The sequence below is a fragment of the Chelmon rostratus genome, chromosome 6 (assembly GCF_017976325.1).
Source record: "Chelmon rostratus isolate fCheRos1 chromosome 6, fCheRos1.pri, whole genome shotgun sequence".
Classification (NCBI taxonomy): domain Eukaryota; kingdom Metazoa; phylum Chordata; class Actinopteri; order Chaetodontiformes; family Chaetodontidae; genus Chelmon; species Chelmon rostratus.
In genome coordinates, this window is record NC_055663.1 from 14,696,702 (window position 1) to 14,714,718 (window position 18,017).

The following is an 18,017-nucleotide window of genomic DNA, read 5'->3' on the forward strand; positions in this document are numbered from 1 at the left end:
TCACAAAGAAACTTTATCTAAATATCACTGGAAATAATGAGAAAATATCCAATAACATGAAGTACAACTGGTCCACTAATACATTTTCACAACAGCACACAAGTTTCTTTAAAGAAAACACTCTTTTTTTTCAGGAACTACTACCCATTAAGAAATGTTGTAGTGTTCGTTTGCGCGCGCGTGTTTGCGGGTGCGCGCGCGCTCCATCCACGCCCCGCCCTGAGCTCGAGGAGTCCCCCACACATGTCGCTGTTTCAGCCAGCAGAGGAAGACGGAGGAGGAGGAGCTCGTGCGTGACGTCACTCCACCCCTCCCACCAATCTTAAATTTACATTTTCTATGGGTCCTGACTGAGCGCATATGTGTGTGTGCCAGTTCACTGAGGCAGAGTCGCGCGGACACACCTCAAACCCCAAGAAGTGATCCGGAGAGGCACCGATGTGGCCTGAACCACTTTGTCATTTTGAATATTAAACAACTTGAGTTGGAGAAGTCGCGTCGGGCTCGACTTTGAGGTAGGTGTGTATGTGTGTGCGCGCGCGTGTGTCTCTGGAGCTCGTGCGTTTTTCGTGAGCTTGTTTCACTAACAAAAGCGGCGCGGTTAAACTGTCTGTCTCCCGTTGGGAGAAGCAGCGGGTTTGGATGTAAAAACTGGAAAGTAAGGCGGAAAAAGGAAAGACCTGGCGGAGAGAGAGAGAATGAGATTGCAAAACACAAACTCTAGTTTCATTGTCTCCTTTTGTTGCAGCGCATGACTGAAGCAGACGGGACAGTGAAGAACAAACACGTTGGGGTTTTTGTACAGCACGTACAGACTACAGTTACTTTGGACTGATAGCATTCATGGCAGCTGATACTTTTACTTTGGGAGAAAAATGGTAGAAGAATAGTAAAATCAGCGGTTGTTATTCCTAGTGTGTTTGTGGCGTTCAGAGAAGATGGTATGGCTCACATATGATTTTACAGCTGGCAATATATCTGTACACAGTTCTTTTTAGATAAATCAAGATTATTCATCTAGCCCAGAGTCTTTTTGTTTTTCTCACATGGTTTTACAGTCAGTGCAACAAGCTTTGCTCTGCTTTGTACTGTATTAGTCACTAGCACACAAATAATGTCACATTTATTGTTGAAGTGAGGCCCACTGGTGTGACAAACAGCATTTAAAGGGACATATTCTATAGATGAGCTGCTACTGAAATCACCGCGTGTGAGTAAGACTGTGTGTAATAGCACAGCAATGACTACTGCCCTCTGTGTCCAAGCACACATGGCTCCAGTCAGCGCTGACACACTGGCCTGTGCTGTCATCAGACACATAGCCCAACTGTCATGTGAAGAGGTGTTCATGCTTTAGTTTTAATTTATCTGGCAACAGGTCTGCAAGTCTCAAACTTATGCGGTTCCTTTTCCACAGAGGCTTCCACTTTGTTAACAAGTCTCAGAGCATTGCTGTCAAACTTTAACAAGATGTTAAACAAACACGGTCGAACCCGGCGTGTGTACTTGCTGGGTGGAGGCCGAGCAGCGACCTGGCAAATACCGCCGAGCAGCTTTAACCTGTGAAGGTGTTCAGATCAGGTGCGTTCTAGTGAGTGGAGAAGTGACAAAAGCAGGTGGAATGGCTGAGTACGTTGTACTGTGGATGTGCAGAGCTTTCAGGAGTGTGCGTGTGTGTGTGTGCAAGGAGGGGAAAGTTTCTCGCACATGTGTTAGTCATTTGGAGGGGAGTTTGCTAAACGATTTACATCTGTTTTCTGATCTTTGAACCCCCTCCTTCCCTCCTCTCTCCTGTTTCTCTTACTCTGTCTCCCTTGCTGCCTTCTGTTTCCCGTAAGGGCTGATGCTGTCACTTTGTGTGTGTGTGTGTGTGTGTGCGTGTGTGTGTGTGTGGTGGGTGTTACAACCGGAATGCTCTCTGCTCCATTATTACTGCACTCAAAAGAATTTAAATATGTGAATGAAATGAGTTTCCATCCTATAATGGCACGTGTCCATTAGTGGTTCTGTTGCATTTCTAAGATGTATCATTATAGAATCTGAGTCTATGTCAGGGACTTGAGCTGACCTCAAGGAAATCAAGGTATTTGGGACAGGAATGGGTGTGTGTCCAGGAGGGGTAACTGGCAACCGCATGTGTGTTGACAGTATTATCTCCCACAGTCCTGCTGGTCTGTCTGTGGGCACAAAATCTTCATTACTCAGCAGAACGCACTGATCCTAAGGCACCGCACACCACACCAGACACGGTGTTCCCGTGTGTGCATTTTATGATGCGGCTCTGTTGCTAGCTCTTCACAAACACGTTGTTCACCGATGGTGAAAGACTACCCTGTAGCAAACGTTTAAGTCTTTTACCCTATAATGAGCCATGTAAACAAAGAGTGAGGTTTCAGAGGGCCCCTGTGCTGAGAGTGGAGTCCTCATGGTTTTACCAAACATGTCTCCACTCTGTCCAGCTCCAGCCTGCAGGGAGGCTTTGATTTGGCTGTTGTTTGTCCCCTTTTCCCATGATCCAAAAATGGATGCTTTAAATTTAACACATTTGTCAGTGCAGTACTTGGGTTTGGATCCTGATGCCCCCTGATATTTTTCGACATATCTGGAATATAGTATTTACTTCCGAACCATTTTTTCTTAATCTCAAAGTCTCAAACACAGTTGTGTTTAATGTAGTCTTAAAACAAACAACCATACAAACCAAACCAGGACTTTGCCAAATTGAAACTGTAAAATTTATGACTTATATCATGAAATATCTAATTATAGCATATAAACGAGTCCCAGTGTTTAGCGCTTAGTGGAGATGGGCCACCCCACCTAAAACAAAGACCAACTATGTTAACATGATAACTGATATACTTTTATGTAATAAAATATTAGCCTTCAGGGAAAATTGTTTTGGGTGCTCTTTCACACAGCAAGTGTCTTACAGTATATTTAGCAAATGTGTCTATTGTTTAAGCCATCATACTAAGCTGACTACGGGACAAGATGCGTAGAATCTGGGTGGTGTACCTCCTTGGTTAAACAATTTCCTGGTTACATAATAGATTGGAAAGTTGTGCAACAAAGTTTTGAATTTCACTCATTTTTGTTACTGCTCCTCAAAGTTCCTTAGAAATATGCCTTGTTTTGCTGAACTCCCTCTAAAATCATGAGGAATAAGTGAACTCTTTTGAAATGAAACAATAATGTTTAGGAAAAAGGGCAGAGATGCTATTTTGTATGGGTGGTGTGCCACCTCAGCCAAACAATTTCCTGAGAGGGGACCATAAAAATATGACAAAGCATATGATACCAACTATTGCCACGAGACTTTTTTTCAATATCCGATGCTAGAAGCACATTTCACTCCGCGCTGCAGCTCTGTGTGAACAAACACAAGTGATGCAATCACAGAACCCTACAACAGGACAAAGGATCTGTTTACACTGCGCTGTAGTTTTGTTGCCATGGTTTTAGATTATGATGTCACGATTAAGGTATTGGGTTTCCTGATAGAGAGCTGGTGGGGGAGTGTGTGTGTGAGTGAGATATGTAGAGACTTGGCTGACTGTGTGAGCAAGCTCAGGGCTGGATGTTGACTTATTCTTAAGAGAGAGATAAGATATATATGTGCAAAAGACCAGACACACACATGCACACCTACAGAGACTCAACTTCTCAGAGAATCCCATTGATTTTCCTGTTGTTGTGCTGGAGCTTCAATCACAATAAAGCACCATTACTGTGCTGACCATTTTCGTAGGAGAAAGGATGACACACACGCACACAGACTCCAAATGCCTTGCAGCTTGTTAGGTTGAAGTAGAGTCGCTGGGAGTCTGAGCTGCATGAATTGGATTAAGCTCTTTGTAAGTCAGTATCAAGATATATGATCCTGTCCTATTACAAACACAAACAGGAACATACTCCCACGGAGGAACAGAACCACTTTCTTCTATTCCAGCCTGCAGCCAACAGGGCTTCGAGAATATATATACCCATACATGCTTTGGAAAGTTTCATCAGACAATGAAACCACATGATTGCCTACTGTCCAACTAAAAATATGCATGTACATATCTATATTTTGTGTCACATCAAGCGTAAAGCATGGAAAGAGTAAACAAAGACTGTTCATTCGGCCTGTTTTTAAACACCTGGTTACCTCATTATACGTGTGTGTTCGTGCACAATCAGCTTGCACGCCTGCCTGTCTGTCTGTCTGTCTAACTGCGGATTGCGTGGTCGCCCAAGGTAACAGTTGTCGGTGGGGTTTTCTCTACGAGCATGTAAACAAAGGAGAACCTCCCAAATCCTCCTCGGTGTGCCCCCCAGCCAATGAGAATTGAGCTCCCAGCTGGGATCAGCCAGTAGATGGAGAGGAGGGGCGTGATTCTGCTCCATGAGGAAAAAACAGCAGTAAAGCACAAAGCTTTGAATCTGGAACTGGAACAGACAGCCGAGCTATAACAAAGACTCTTCCTTTATAACTGAACGGCACTTCACACTGCTGAGCCAGACGGAACGGCTGTGGCTTTTTAACTATATGGCTTTTACACCGCTAAAGAGGCAGACACTGGACCTGCATTTAAAAGGATGATGTGTGTGTGGAATGTGCAGTATATGAGCACATGTTTACAGCTCGGTGAGGAGGAGCCACATGAAACATGCATGTGCTCTGTCTGTAATTTGTCTACTTAGGGTGTGTCTATATGGAAAAACAGTCTGGATTCTGTGCACGTGTTGTTCATCTGGCTCAGTCCACCTGTTCTCTTCAGATCTATACATATACATACAGGACCATGTGTCAGTGTCAGCTGTGAGAGTATAGACCAGCCTTTTGTATTTGACTGACAGGTGCGACCCCAAACTGTACCCCCCACCAATTCTTCAGGACATGTGTTCAGGATTTGGTGCGAGTAAGCGCTTTGATTTTAACCTTTTTAAGTAAAAGTGCCCATAGCGTGCATCCAAGTGTTTCTGTCACTCACAGATCGTCAGAGAGTGTGTATGTGTGTGTGTGTGTGTGTGTCACTACATGTGTATGCTGTTGTGTGCCCAAAGCAATAATCACTTTGCAGGTTCATCACATTCCTACAGTGTGACTCAAAGTGGTGTCTGTGCCTTTTCAATCCATCCCATTCATTCTGTAATCTGGCTCAGCCCGGGGCTCACAATGTGTGGCAACAGGACTGTGCACGAGTGCCACCGCATTAAATAACTTCAGTCGGTGCAGAACACAAACTGTCAAAACGGGCACGTTTAAATTCAAATAAAAGGTGTCACTTATTGTTGTCATTTTAAAGACAGCAGTCGGGGCACGTCAGCTGACCGATCTGGATACTTCTGAAATTGCAATCAACTCTTAAAAGCCAGATATGGAAGCAGTCAAACCCACATTATAATCAGACAAGACCAAATGCAGCCACTGTGGTTATCCAAGAGATGCGAGACACGAAGAGGGATGGAAAGCAACACAGATTTGAAGAACTACGGCAACAAGACGGTTATTTTCGGGCCAGGATCGCAACACTGATTCCAGTCAGACCCCCAGAATCACATTAACATTGTACGTGTAATCATTGCCTACCATCACTGCCGACCATTGATGAATGTGCAGTTTTGTTTATAGCCTTTTGAAATGGAGAACAAGAACTTCCCTCTGCAGAACATAGACGTGAGAAGTAAAGGTTGTAAAGTTGTAAAGGTTCCTCTATGTTTGCTTGTTTTCCAAAATAACAATCCCGGGTGTACAACAAAGGTCTCTGTGTGACCCAGTAATTTAAACTTCCAATTTGAACTTCCTCAACATCAGTTGCCATTTAATGTCCTGATTCCTGAAGAGCTTAGGGCCCTTAAATGCATGCAGTCATCACGAGAAGATGAGGACAATGTGTGTTTTTGTAAGAACTATTACTCTTGGCTGCTAATGAGTTTGGGTGTTTACTTTTCATCATGACAGTCCATACAGCCAGTACTCCCTTAATGACATCAGGGATTTCAAGCAGCCACACACACACACACACACACACACAGTACTGTGTAGCTAAAGCCTAACAGCTCATTCCTCCCTCACATGATGCACTGTGTGTTACATTATCTTTTCATTGTGTGGGTGTTTGTGTGCATCTGTGCTTTATGAGCCCTAAAACCCTGATTGTAAATTCCCATACCCTGGTCTCCCCAGTGACATCATCGTATTGTGGGAGCGGGGTGGATGCTTTTCGAAGGTCAGTCCACGATGAGGCCCCAGAGTTCCCCTGCTCCTCTTTCTCCTCTGCGTCAGACCCCCACTCCAAGGCAGGAAATACAAAACAGATCTCAACCCCCAAACTCCCAAGCATACTTTTGAGGAACCATTTTCCTCTCACTGTCTTTGTTCCTCCCACAGATCATCTCATAATTCAGTCCTCTTTCGCCAAGCGCTATGAATGCTACATGTATTTGTAGTCTGAATGTACTTGAATCAAGGTCAGCTCAAGACTGGTAGTAGCTATGAATTTTACTCAGGCAAAAGTAGCGAGAGTCTGACTTTTCGTTTGCATTGTGCACAGACAGAAAGGTGTTTGTGCTCCTGACTACTTCATGGTGTTCATGTTTTGCCTTATCTCATTGGCTGCCTCCTTCTTTGGCATGCACTGGCAGGTCAGTTTTTACTGAGGGGAGCTTGAATGTCATTTGCACTCACACACTATTTTGCCTGCGCAGGCATGTACAGTACTACACTATAAACAAATACTGTGGGTATGCGGGTGTTTTTTTTTTTTTTTAAGTTGCTGCTGACTTTGAATGTGTTTGTAGTTGCGAGTGACAGGATGATGTGTGTTTCTATTGTTTGATTCTGTGCTCTGGAAATAATGCGGACATGTACGTCACTGCAATGCCCACCGTGATTTATGTGGCGTCATGGGGGGAGGCTTATAAATGAGCACGTATGCACGTACACCGGGCCTGTCCGGGAAATGAGCTCATTGTTACTACAAGATCCCCCAACTCTCTGCTTCTCCCTCACTTTCCCACTCACTTTCTCCCTCACACACACACACCCCCGATCTCCCTCCCCCATTCCCCCGCAGCTGCCAGTTAAAAGCTCATCTATCTGTGTGTTTTAATTAGGGCCTCCCCTATTTATGGCTGAATGGCCGCTTCATTAACAGAAAGATTGGAGATGCACACTCGGATCTGTCCGGCTGACACACAGCAATGGGGGAGAGGGTGTGTGTGTGTGAGTGAGAGAGAGAGAAAGAACAGGGTGTGGGGGTTGCTTTAGGGGTATTGATGACGCAATTTCCCCTGAGGGGTGGACCTCCCATCTGTGAGTGGAATAGACAGGATCTGGCCAAAAAGAAAAGATAAATGGAGATTGAACAAGAGGAGCAATATGGGACAAGAGAGAGATAGTAAATTAAATTTCAAGAAAATATTACATAGGCAATTTGTCTTCAGTTTTTCATGAAATTATACTGTTGAGTCGGTATGTATGCATGTATAATCAGATATGACAATTCATACCTTTTTTGAGCTTCTTTGGGTGTATAACCAGTAGGAGCCATAGATTCTGGCTCTGCTTTTCATGTGTCCATAATCAGCAAATATCAAATCAGACGCTAACATGCTGCATCAGACCTTTTTTGTAAACCTGATCCCTGCGTACCTCTGCGCGGGATGCTGCTGAAAACAAATCCTGGCTCGCTGATGCTGTAGTGGGTGTGGCCAGCCATGTGTTCGCAAAACCACTGACCGATGACAGCTCAACCCCACCCTGCGCAGAGCGCTGGATGGTCTGCTCTGTTTGTGCCTGCATCCTGGAGGAGGACAGGAGGGTCAGATGGTGAAGCAGGCCACCAGCTGCTCTCCTTGCTTTCATTTTCTCTGTCTGTTGAGGCTGCGGCAGGAAGAAGGCCACTCTTGACTCTCAAAAGCTAAGCCATGTTTCTTTCTTTTTTCTTTCTTTTCTCCAACAATCCACTTTTTGTACCCGTCTTCCTGTAGCGTTCACAGTATTGTTTGCTTGCTTGTCAGTGAAACGAAAGAGAAGCACTGATAATGGCCAATTTAGGTTCCCCTCTCCATCATGCATCATTATTGTCTCTGCCCGGCTGCGCTCTTCTCTGTTCTTAGATGAAGAAGAATGCTTTTCATACGTAGATGTTTTTTCATTGTGGAAGTGCCTTAAATCTGGGGGCATCCCTACTTCACACTTAATTTATTAGCTCAGCAAACTGTTTCTGTATGAGTTTATGGTCTCAATCGCTAGTTTCAATATAGCATAATGTTCATTTTGTAAATTATTGTCCTATTAAGAGTAAAGTAGATGATAAAGCAGGGTATGCTTTAGGACGTGGCTATGGTGTGATTGACAAGGTGCTACCACAGCATGTCCTCAGTCAGATCCAGTCAGGATAGAGGCAAAATAATGCATGTCCTCCCCAACTCCACCCTCTCATCTAAACATGGTCACGTCTTGCTCAAAAAAAACAAGATGATGACAACTTTAATGCCAAACTTGAGGCTTCAAAATAAGACTAAGAAAACTATCTGGCTCTTTAGCTGCTAAATGCTCTGCAGCCAGTCGCTTACTGTGTCTGTCTGCCGTTTGGTGCTGGGCAGGTAGCATACAGTGGGTTTGTCAGAGCTTTTTTGCTGAAGGTCTGTGATAATTCACATCACGTCATTTGATTCATTGATTTGTTCTTAAAAGCGGCTTTAAGGTTGTTTATTTCGGTTATTGAAAGTCTCCTCGGCGATGCCCATTTGAGGCCTTCAGGTGTCGGCATGAGTTGGCAGCAGCTCCTTCCTGTGTTTTGTGCTGTGTCACTAAATGAAGTGCGGGTGATGGCCGGTCTCCATGGCAACTTGGAGAAGATGACAGTTGAGGGGGAAATTGAGAAATGAGTCCGTATTATGAATGCAAGTCTTTGTGCATGTTTGCTCGTATAGCAGAGCTGGCCACGGTGACGCAATCACTTGGCACAGTGCAGGCACTCTATCCTTCTAAGATAAGTCACTCTATCAGCTCTAATGCAACCTGCCACTGTGGAGTACACTTACACACACACACAGACACCGCCACTAATGCAAACATGCTTATCAAATACATTCATCCAGCTCCTGTTTTTAAACTAAAAAAGCTGCCAAACACGTCTTTTTTCCATATTTATACAGTGAAAAGTCTGTATGTGAGCATGATATGAGTGATATATCATTGAAAACCTACATGTATAGTTTCAGCCTCTGCATGGATTTAATTTTCTACATGTCTTACGGTATTTTTCTTACATGATTGATTGGGTATTTCCTGCGGCCAATTAAAAAATGTGACACTTTTTGCGTTATGTGACGTCACAGTCATACCCAGGTCATGAGGATGAGTGAAGTAAACAGAGGAAAGCTGTCTTCAGCCAACTCCCTTTTCTCCTATCCTAGACTCTCCTCTGACCCACTTTTTCTCCTTCCTTTTCCATTGTTTTCACCTACTTTCCTCTCATATTACCCCTGAATGCTTAGACGTTTTGAATCGTCTAAATACTGTGCCCTTTCTCTTGGACATTTTAGAGATCCACGTCTTTTGGAGGCTCATTATCTGTCTGTGTGTGCCTGTGGTCTGTGCTGGAGGGGTGTGTTTCCAAGACCAATAAACAAACCGTTTTAATGGGATTCTTGGAACAGCAGGAAGTGTCCCAAAACACGGTCTACTGTGATCCACATACTGACATGCTTGGAGGGTTTCTTCCATAGTACACATTTTTACATACAGTTGTGTTCCAGATATGAACACATGCAATGAACTGTACTGTGTGTTGAGGTGGCTGTTTGTTACTGTATTACATAGATCCGAAACCCACACACAGTAATACATGTACTAAGTTATGCAGGTCTTTATCTGAATGACACTGGAACATGTTAATTTGGTTATCTACTGTACTCTTTAGGTGCTGTACGTTAACTAATAGTGAAACATGTTATCTATATAGCTTTAAGTGAAACCAGAGGGTACATTAAATGCAACATGCTAAACTACCAGTGATAAGGCCGAATTCAAGCAGGCCTCCAATTTGAGGTTCCTTTTGAACTCCCTATGTCACTTCCCCTCTCCCTGGGGCCACAGAGGAAGTAGGAGCAGATGTGTTAAGCTAACGGACACTTATGACAACACTGCCAGTCTGTAAATTCCCCTACCCCCTGCTGCCGGCATTAACAGAAACCACCTTTGATGTACACACAGCCCCTGATTACAGCCCTGAACAGGCCGTTCTGGCCACCTTTGCCATCTCACATGCACACACATCATGTCCCGGCTGTGTCACAAAGTGCGCTGCAACTGGTATGTTCCTAATAACATTATAGCCAGTGATGTAGTATGTGGATGCAAATACTTGTTAACTGAACTAGTAAAATCTCTTCTTGTTAGGAACAGATTTCTGAATATTTTCTCTTCCAAACTTGACCCTAAATTTGTGTTATTTAAAAATGCATGTACTATATACATAGATTTTAAGATTTGTGGTGGCCACATGACTTAGTAAACAATTTTTTAAGGTTACTAATCTGAGATTATGGAAGAGATTATCCACCACTATTGATCCCAACCAACTGGAAAACGCCGGTTTTCAATTTGTCAACATTATTTCATGACATGCATCGAGCATATCTATTATGTGGTATTTCTCTTTGTTCTGCAGCGTGCAGCCACAAACCATGTTTATCCTAGGCTTCTTTGTTATGTAACTGACATGGTTCCCTCTTAAGGATGCAAGAATGTCGACCTCTAGTGGTGTCTTTAACTCATTACACCGATCCTCTGCATGCATGTTTTGATCCTGAGGACACACTTCCCCACCTTTGTGTTGAGCACGTGCAGTATAATGAATCTCGAATTTGATTGGCCCAACACACCGTTCTATGTTTTCAGTGTATAAATCTGTTCTAATCAGAAGGAGAGACTCACTCACAGGCATCTGAGAACGTGATCGTTTATAAATCTGAGTCATCCCTCAGACTGTGGGAGAAGAAATGCATGTGACTCAGTTATCTAATACTGAAGTAAACAGACTTGCTATATTTGAAGCGTACTTTTATGCCAATTTACTGCTATTTTAAGACAGACTTTTTGTTGGCAATTCTACCTACATGGGACATTTTTTTTATTGACAATATAAAAATACTGTGACGTTCCATGAAATAACAAGTGAGAATACTTATTAATCAGATAGGAATATGTTCTTTGCCCAGAGATGTACATTGGAAGTGAGTGGGAGGGGAGTAGGTGAGGGAGGACAGAGAGAGAGAGAGAGAGAGTGTGTATGAGTGTAGCTATAAAACAGGACTTTGAAATCCAACCAGCTCAGTAGCAGACAGCTGTGCAGACTGAAGCACCTCTGCCGTGTGAGGTTCTGCGCTGATAAACAGGACAGCTTTCCTCAGAAAACACATCCCAAATCCGAATAGCAGTGATGGCGACAATGTTCAGATACCCCGTCTTTCCTCATCTCCAGGGTGAGTTAAGCCAAGATTGAATTTTGTGCATTTTTATTTAAACAGTAGAAAGCAGTGAAGTACTCAGCTGGTTAAGTCTTTCATATATTAAATCTGTTTTAAAAGGGAATAAACATTCCCACACTGTTGTCATTTTTAATCAGTTTGATCGTAGATTTTATATGTTGACATGTTTGTATAAAATATACATATTTTGTATTCCTCTATTTCTGTTGCTATTTTTTTTCCACCTGCCATTACCTGCTGCCTGTAATACCGGAATTACCCCGGCTGGGGATTAATAAAGTTTATCTTATCTTATCGAATGTCTATAAAGGAATCCTGATCTTTTATTGTTTTAAACAGGGCATGTGAGCCATCAGTCAGATGAAAGTGAGAATATTTTCCTTGAGCAAAGCAAGCTCGGGAAGTGTGGGACTTAGCTGCCATAAAAGTATTAACTCTGGCGTTGTTGTGTGTACCCTGTCATCATCATGACGTCAAACTTTCTGTATCCCAGGTGTTTCTCAGCTTTATAGTAGTCCAATGATAGTCTGATATGGGAACAGCAAAGCTGTTCGTGTAAAAATTTATGCAATACTTTTTAATTATTTATGTAAAATGGCCAAAGGCATTGTGCCCACATGTGGGGGTCATGAATAGGAATCAGATCAAATCATTGATTTTTAGGGTCATGGAATTGAGTGGATTTACACTTTGGGTTAGTAATGTATCAGCAGCTTCTGAAATATTTACAGAACTATTTGCCTGAAAGATGTTCAAAGTACCTTTCTGATTCATCTCTTCAATATTGTCCATATGGCTCCTGATAGGAGTATGAAATGTTCCTTTTCACTCGGGGTGGAACGATTATGTAATTCCAGCACCGAGTCCCTCCATCACTATGGAGACTATTCGGAAACTCTCAGTTTATGCCAGAGGAGCGGGCAGATTCTCATAGTTTAAAATGAGTCATTTCAGAGAAATAATAGGTCCCTTTTGCTGCCTTTACAGCACAGATATGAAGATTCCTGTCACCTCTGCGTTGCTGCATCTGAACCCAGTGTGTCATTGTCAGTGATGGTTAAATTTAGGGTCCTCATGTTCTCTTCATGTGTTTCTGTCGATTCAGATCGGTGTGACCCTGGTCTGTCGCTGTCACCGGGGAGGAGTGTCATGGCGGAGCCCGACTATCTGGAGGGAGACTGTGATGAGCTCATCAAACCCAAGAAGCTGATCAACCCGGTCAAGAACTCCCGAAACCACCAGGACCTGCATCGAGAGCTGCTCATGAACCAGAAGAGGTCAGGAGATGGAAAAATGCACCTTCAGTATCGTTCTCCCTTTGTCACTTGTTTACGTCTCGTGTTTCCTGATAAGCACACCCAGAGACTCTTATTTTACAACTAGCCACCAAAAGCTTTGTCATGGTTTATGACACATAAACAGTGCTCAAGAAATCTGACTAAATTCCAAGACTATGACTGGGGTAATAAAAAGCAGCTAGTAATGCTTCCTCATATGCAGCTCATAATTGGACAGATATTGGTTTATTGGGTGGTAAAACTCTGTCCAACAGTTTCTGGATCATCATCATCTGTTTGTTTATGGCAGCAATATCAGGTTTGCCCCTTTCCGGAACAGGTTAGACAAGGAAACACAGTGCTCAGATCCAGGCTGTCTTGTAATTGGTCTGATAGTATCCATGCTGCACTGACGCTTCTGCAACTTGTCACATACGTTGACTTCACTGGTCCCTCCAACCTCCAGCAGCAGTATTATGTAAAGCTCAGCATATAAAACTTTCATAGGAGTGATTATATAAAACCCCAAGTGCATTAGTGTGTCAAATTGGTTATGTAAATGTCACACAGATATACTGGACAGGATAAACCCGGCGTGGCTGATAATATTAATACTAGATCATGCAAGGCCGGATTTCATGCAGTGTGCGTGAGCACTCGTGCATCACTATAAATGTCTGTGTGTGTGTGTGTGTGTGTGTGTGTGTGTGTGTGTTTGTGTGTGTTTGTGTGTGTGTGTGTATACACACGTGTGCTGGGGCCAGCGATCGCGCTTTCGACGCTTAAATGTTTGTATTTTCTCTCACCAAACTGTGCCTGCAGCTTTGTGTCCGAGCTATAAATAGCCATGTAAACACACATGCTGTTGACAGCTGTTACATCACAGCAGCCATGCTCTGTCTGAAACAGGTCAAACAGTGAGGTGCTTTTGTAGTGATGAAGGCAGGGCATTAATGAATGATGGGGGGGGGGGGGGGGCGGGGTGGGCAGGATAAGGAGGATATGGAAGAATAAGGAGGACATGGAAGAAATTTAATAAAAATGTTCTCCAAATGCTGAAGAATATTGTTTCTAGTCGTCTAGACGGAGTATCAGTAGAAGTCTGTGAGATAGATCTAGAGGGTTTTGGAGGGATGAACTTGTTTTCATTGGGCTCTCGATCGTGTATTGAAAGTATAGAAAGCTGGCCTGCCTAGTGGATTAGTCACGCTGATGAGAGAGGGGAGGGGACGGTTGGATGGATGCATGGATGGATGGATGGCTGCACGATGAGAAAAAAAATGCGTTATGTAATCAAGATTACAAAACAGTCTCTAGCTGAGGGCCTTTCTCTGCCTTTGCTACCTTAGCTGTTGTGACCCCTCCTACGCACACACACATATGCGGAGGAATTTCAGAAATTCAGCCACCAAGACTGGTGAAGCTTTTGAGCAGATGGAGGTGGTGGGGTGTGGGATTTTTGAACACACATTTCTCCCTGTCTGCTAGAGGGCGTGCGCTCACGGGAGGGGTCATGCATAGGAGGGTCAGTGATTATGTAAACGTTGCCCACAGTCAAAGGAAAGTGGCGTAAGCACCTTTATGACCCGTCTTACTGCTTTCAGTGATCCTGACCCTCCTGTCTTTCTGCGTGAGGCGCTCCAAAACAGCCTGACCCGATCATCTTTTCCCCTCTGTCCCCTCGCTATCAGCACAGCCAGAGCATTTAACTGCAGCAGAGCCTCTAGGTAAAATGACAAAGTAGTGGCTCGTTGTAAATTAAGTCCTACTCCTTCTTTGAATATCGTGGGCTTGGTTATGTAATCTTCAAGATTTAATAGCGCATTTAATTAAGGCATTGTTGTTGCTAGAGTGCAGTCAGGTAGGCACACTGTGTTTTCTCTGAAGAAGCGGCGCAGCCTGTGCAGAGTCACGCTTTCATGGCTAAAGGAAAATCAGTCACCATGAGGAGTGTTAAATAACAGTTATGTTTTTTTTTTATTGAATTTCTGAATTGCGTGAGATTGTATATTTGACCAACAGATAGCCTCTGTCCTTTTACTGCTCTTGATTTTTTTTCCCCCCTCTTGTAGCACTTTATTTTGCCTCACTAATCCTTTGCAGGCTTTGCTGGTTATTGGGTTTCGCCTTTCTGAGCTGGCTCTAACCCATCTCTGTTGCCCTCTGTCTTAAGCACCCTTACTCCCAAGCCTCATCCTCAGCCCCCACCCCTCTCTTTCGTAATTTGGAGGAGTTTGGAGCATTACATAACATTTGTTATTTTTGCTATTCTTCTCAAGACACACTCACACTTCTCTATGATGTCCCTGTTCGCTTTCTGAATTTTGCTGCGCATGTACAGGCAGTTGTGTAACAATCCCTCTGTTTTCCAAAAAAACTTATCACCCCTAGCCAGCCTTCATGTGAGGAGTATGTTCAATAGTTTAAGATATCGGTTGACAAGTTGGGATTTTTAAAAGACTTTTGGTACTTAGAAAAGGAATGAAAAGGAAAAAAGGCCCATGGTTTCAACCCTCTTTTCCATTGTCCATTCCGATGCTGGCAACCATCATATATGCAGATTGGTAAATGTGGAGCAATCTGTGATTGGCTCGAAATCAGAACTTTCCTGAAATAAGACTGACATGTTTAATCCAGAACATCTAATACAGATCTGCATGTCAGAGCAGAATGAGGTCATGGTCATCATCTGTCACGCATGAATGTGAATCTGCCTCTGCGTGAGGCTCCGTGGTGTCATTCGGTGGGTTGTTCATTAAGCTTTATTTCAGTAACATGGTGTTTCGCTGATTGATTCTGCACAGGGGTCTGGCTCCTCAGAACAAACCTGAGCTCCAGAAGGTTCTGGAGAAGAGAAAGAGAGAGCAAGTTCTCAAGGCTCAGAAGGAGGAGCAGGAGGCACACAAGAAGAGGAGCGACCTGGAGATAGAGCTCATGAAAAGACAACAGAAGCTAGAGCAGGTAAATGATTGAAAGAACTAATATAAACTGTCACGTTTATACGTTGTTACTGTATCTGATCAAGATTGAAGTTAATGATCGCAGCTTTACAAGCTGAAACAAGATTCAGTTTATAGGTGTAACAATTTGTTTATCTAAATTTGCCAATGCCTGTGTTCCTGCAGCTGGAGCTGGAGCAGCAGAAAATTGAGGAGGAGCAGGAGAACACTCCCGAGTTTGTGAAGATGAAAAGCAACTTGCGCAGGACCAAGCAGGAGGCCGATGGCGAGGAACGAACCACCTAAAAACCAGCAGGGGTGTCTGGGTCTGGCTGATTGTGCGCGTGTTTGTGTGCACGGAGACGTCAGGAGTGTGTGCACAAAAGAGAGAGAGAGTGTGTGGTGGTGACCTGACGGTGGTCCGAGATGAACTTCCTGGCTTTTCCAACCTAGCTGTTCCTTCCTGCAGTGAGGAGAGAGACTTTACAGACTAAAGACCCCCCTCTGTCTGCCTGCCACGGACCGCCAGTACTCACCTCTGCTCCTCACACCCATCCAGCAGCACACAGCACCCCCTGCAGGAGGGACCTCACACAGACATGTTACCCGCTTTTCAATGAGGCCGAGCAAGCTTCCAATGAGCTTTGATGGAGGAACAACCACACACACACACACGCAGGAGTTTTCATCCCCTCTGTTTTCACTCCTCTCTCTACAGCAAGCTGTCGTTTCTCTTTACTGTTATTGATGTTGTTATCGTTGTTGTTTTGTTCTCATCTTCAGAATCAAAAAAAGGAAAAGTGGACACTGGATGGACTCTTGAAGCTGTGTAATGTAAAAGCCAAACAAATGTGCTTTTGTTATTTATGTTTGTAGCTTTTAGCCCAGGTATAGGGGAGGACACTTTTAGTCGTTCTGTATTTTAGTTTGTTTTACAGCATAGCTTATGAAGCCAGAACAGGACAAAGGGAGTGTATGGTCGTGTGAAACACTCAAATTTGGTTTATTTTTATTTTTTATTTTAATTCTAAACATGCCATTTCCTCAGCTAATGCAATTTTGAGCAATAGTGCAACTCCCAGGCATGAGAGTGACCTTTTCTTTATATATTCTGTTGTTTTGTATGAATAAAAGTGTTACTTAATAAATAATTTAAGTTTTCGTTAGGCTGGTCAATAAGAATATGACTTGAGCTGTGTCTGATCAGTCTTTGTGTGCTTTTATGAACAAAGATTTGTTAGAAAGGGTGCACATGTAGGCCAGCTGTCATAAAAAATATAATTGATTGGTAGGTCTTGGTATAAATGTATGGCTCCTGAAACAACTCTGATAAGCATCCTGGAACTTTCTCACTTTGGTATTTTGTCTTTATTTACAATGGAGCCATAGATGTGCACACAGATCATTTAAATCAGTAAATATGAATTAAAGTGGCCACTCGCAAAACAGTTTAACTAGCGTATGTAGCCATTACCATACACAAATTCCAAAATTCTGGTTTGTGGGTCTTCAAGAGATGATGGCCATTATTCTCACGGGAAGAAGCAGATTTATAACAACATAACCTTGTGTTCTTCTCCAGAATCTTCTTTTAAATAAATATAATTTTAACACGTTCCTTTTATTTTTATTTTTTTGTGTGTGCTGCTGGACTCTGTGGATTTGTCATCTAGCTAAGAACAGTGAATGCTAATAATTAACTTTTGAATGGAACGTGATGCAAAGATAACAGCAAAGGAGCGGGCCCATGGGACAGAGCTTGTCGGTGTGATAAGCTCATGTTATTTCCTCAAAAGTCTGTGTTGATTTTGCTCGCAGGCTGCCAACATTCAGACGTCTAGACGCAGAGCAGTACTAGGACTCGAGCTCTTAGGCTGCAGCTGGTTTTCAGTTATGGGTTTATAGATCTGAAAAATGGGAAATCAGAGATTGTACAACATGAGGCACAACCTAGAATCCAGCAAGGTAATCACACATAATGTACAATAATTAAACAATAGCATTTTCTTTGGAATTGTTGGCAGTAGGAAGTTAAAATGGGCAACATTATTTATCTGGAGTCAGTATTGCTTTAAAGAGTATAGCACACCAAAATCTTGCATTATTTCCATCAATCAGGTGCCAAGGAGAGGAAAATTGGACTATGTAGTGGCACTAATAATATTGGCACTGCATCTCTCAAGGGTTGAAGTCAATAATAAAGCAGCTGAAAATCTACACTTAAAAATAAAACACTACAGAACTACAGAGGTTGTGGTTTTGATGTGTAAAACATATCACAGTAGTCTATTAAAAATAGGCTCAGGATGCC

General features: G+C 43.1%; 1 protein-coding gene across 2 annotated transcripts; it reads left to right on the top strand.

The window, feature by feature from the left end:
• Nucleotides 1-349: 349 nt before the first annotated feature.
• fam107b (family with sequence similarity 107 member B) lies at nt 350-17,324 on the top strand. 2 transcript variants are annotated; one of them, XM_041939003.1, is made up of 4 exons: nt 350-515; nt 12,596-12,767; nt 15,572-15,728; nt 15,893-17,324. In XM_041939003.1, the coding sequence occupies exons 2-4, from the start codon at nt 12,640-12,642 to the stop codon at nt 16,010-16,012; spliced, it is 405 nt and encodes a 134-aa protein (XP_041794937.1). In that variant the 5' UTR covers nt 350-515; nt 12,596-12,639; the 3' UTR covers nt 16,013-17,324. The 2 variants fall into 2 exon arrangements, with proteins under 2 accessions (XP_041794937.1, XP_041794936.1); XM_041939002.1 differs by lacking the exon at nt 350-515 and adding an exon at nt 11,334-11,484.
• The last annotated feature ends 693 nt before the right edge of the window (nt 17,325-18,017 follow it).

What these genes read in the sequence shown, in the direction of transcription:
- fam107b (XM_041939002.1), top strand. Translation starts at nt 11,442, where the DNA reads ATGGCGACAATGTTCAGATACCCCGTCTTTCCTCATCTCCAGG. An exon ending in CGTCTTTCCTCATCTCCAGG is followed by an intron (nt 11,485 to 12,595) that starts GTGAGTTAAGCC and finishes CTGTCGATTCAG; the next exon opens with ATCGGTGTGACCCTGGTCTG. An exon ending in GACAACAGAAGCTAGAGCAG is followed by an intron (nt 15,729 to 15,892) that starts GTAAATGATTGA and finishes GTGTTCCTGCAG; the next exon opens with CTGGAGCTGGAGCAGCAGAA.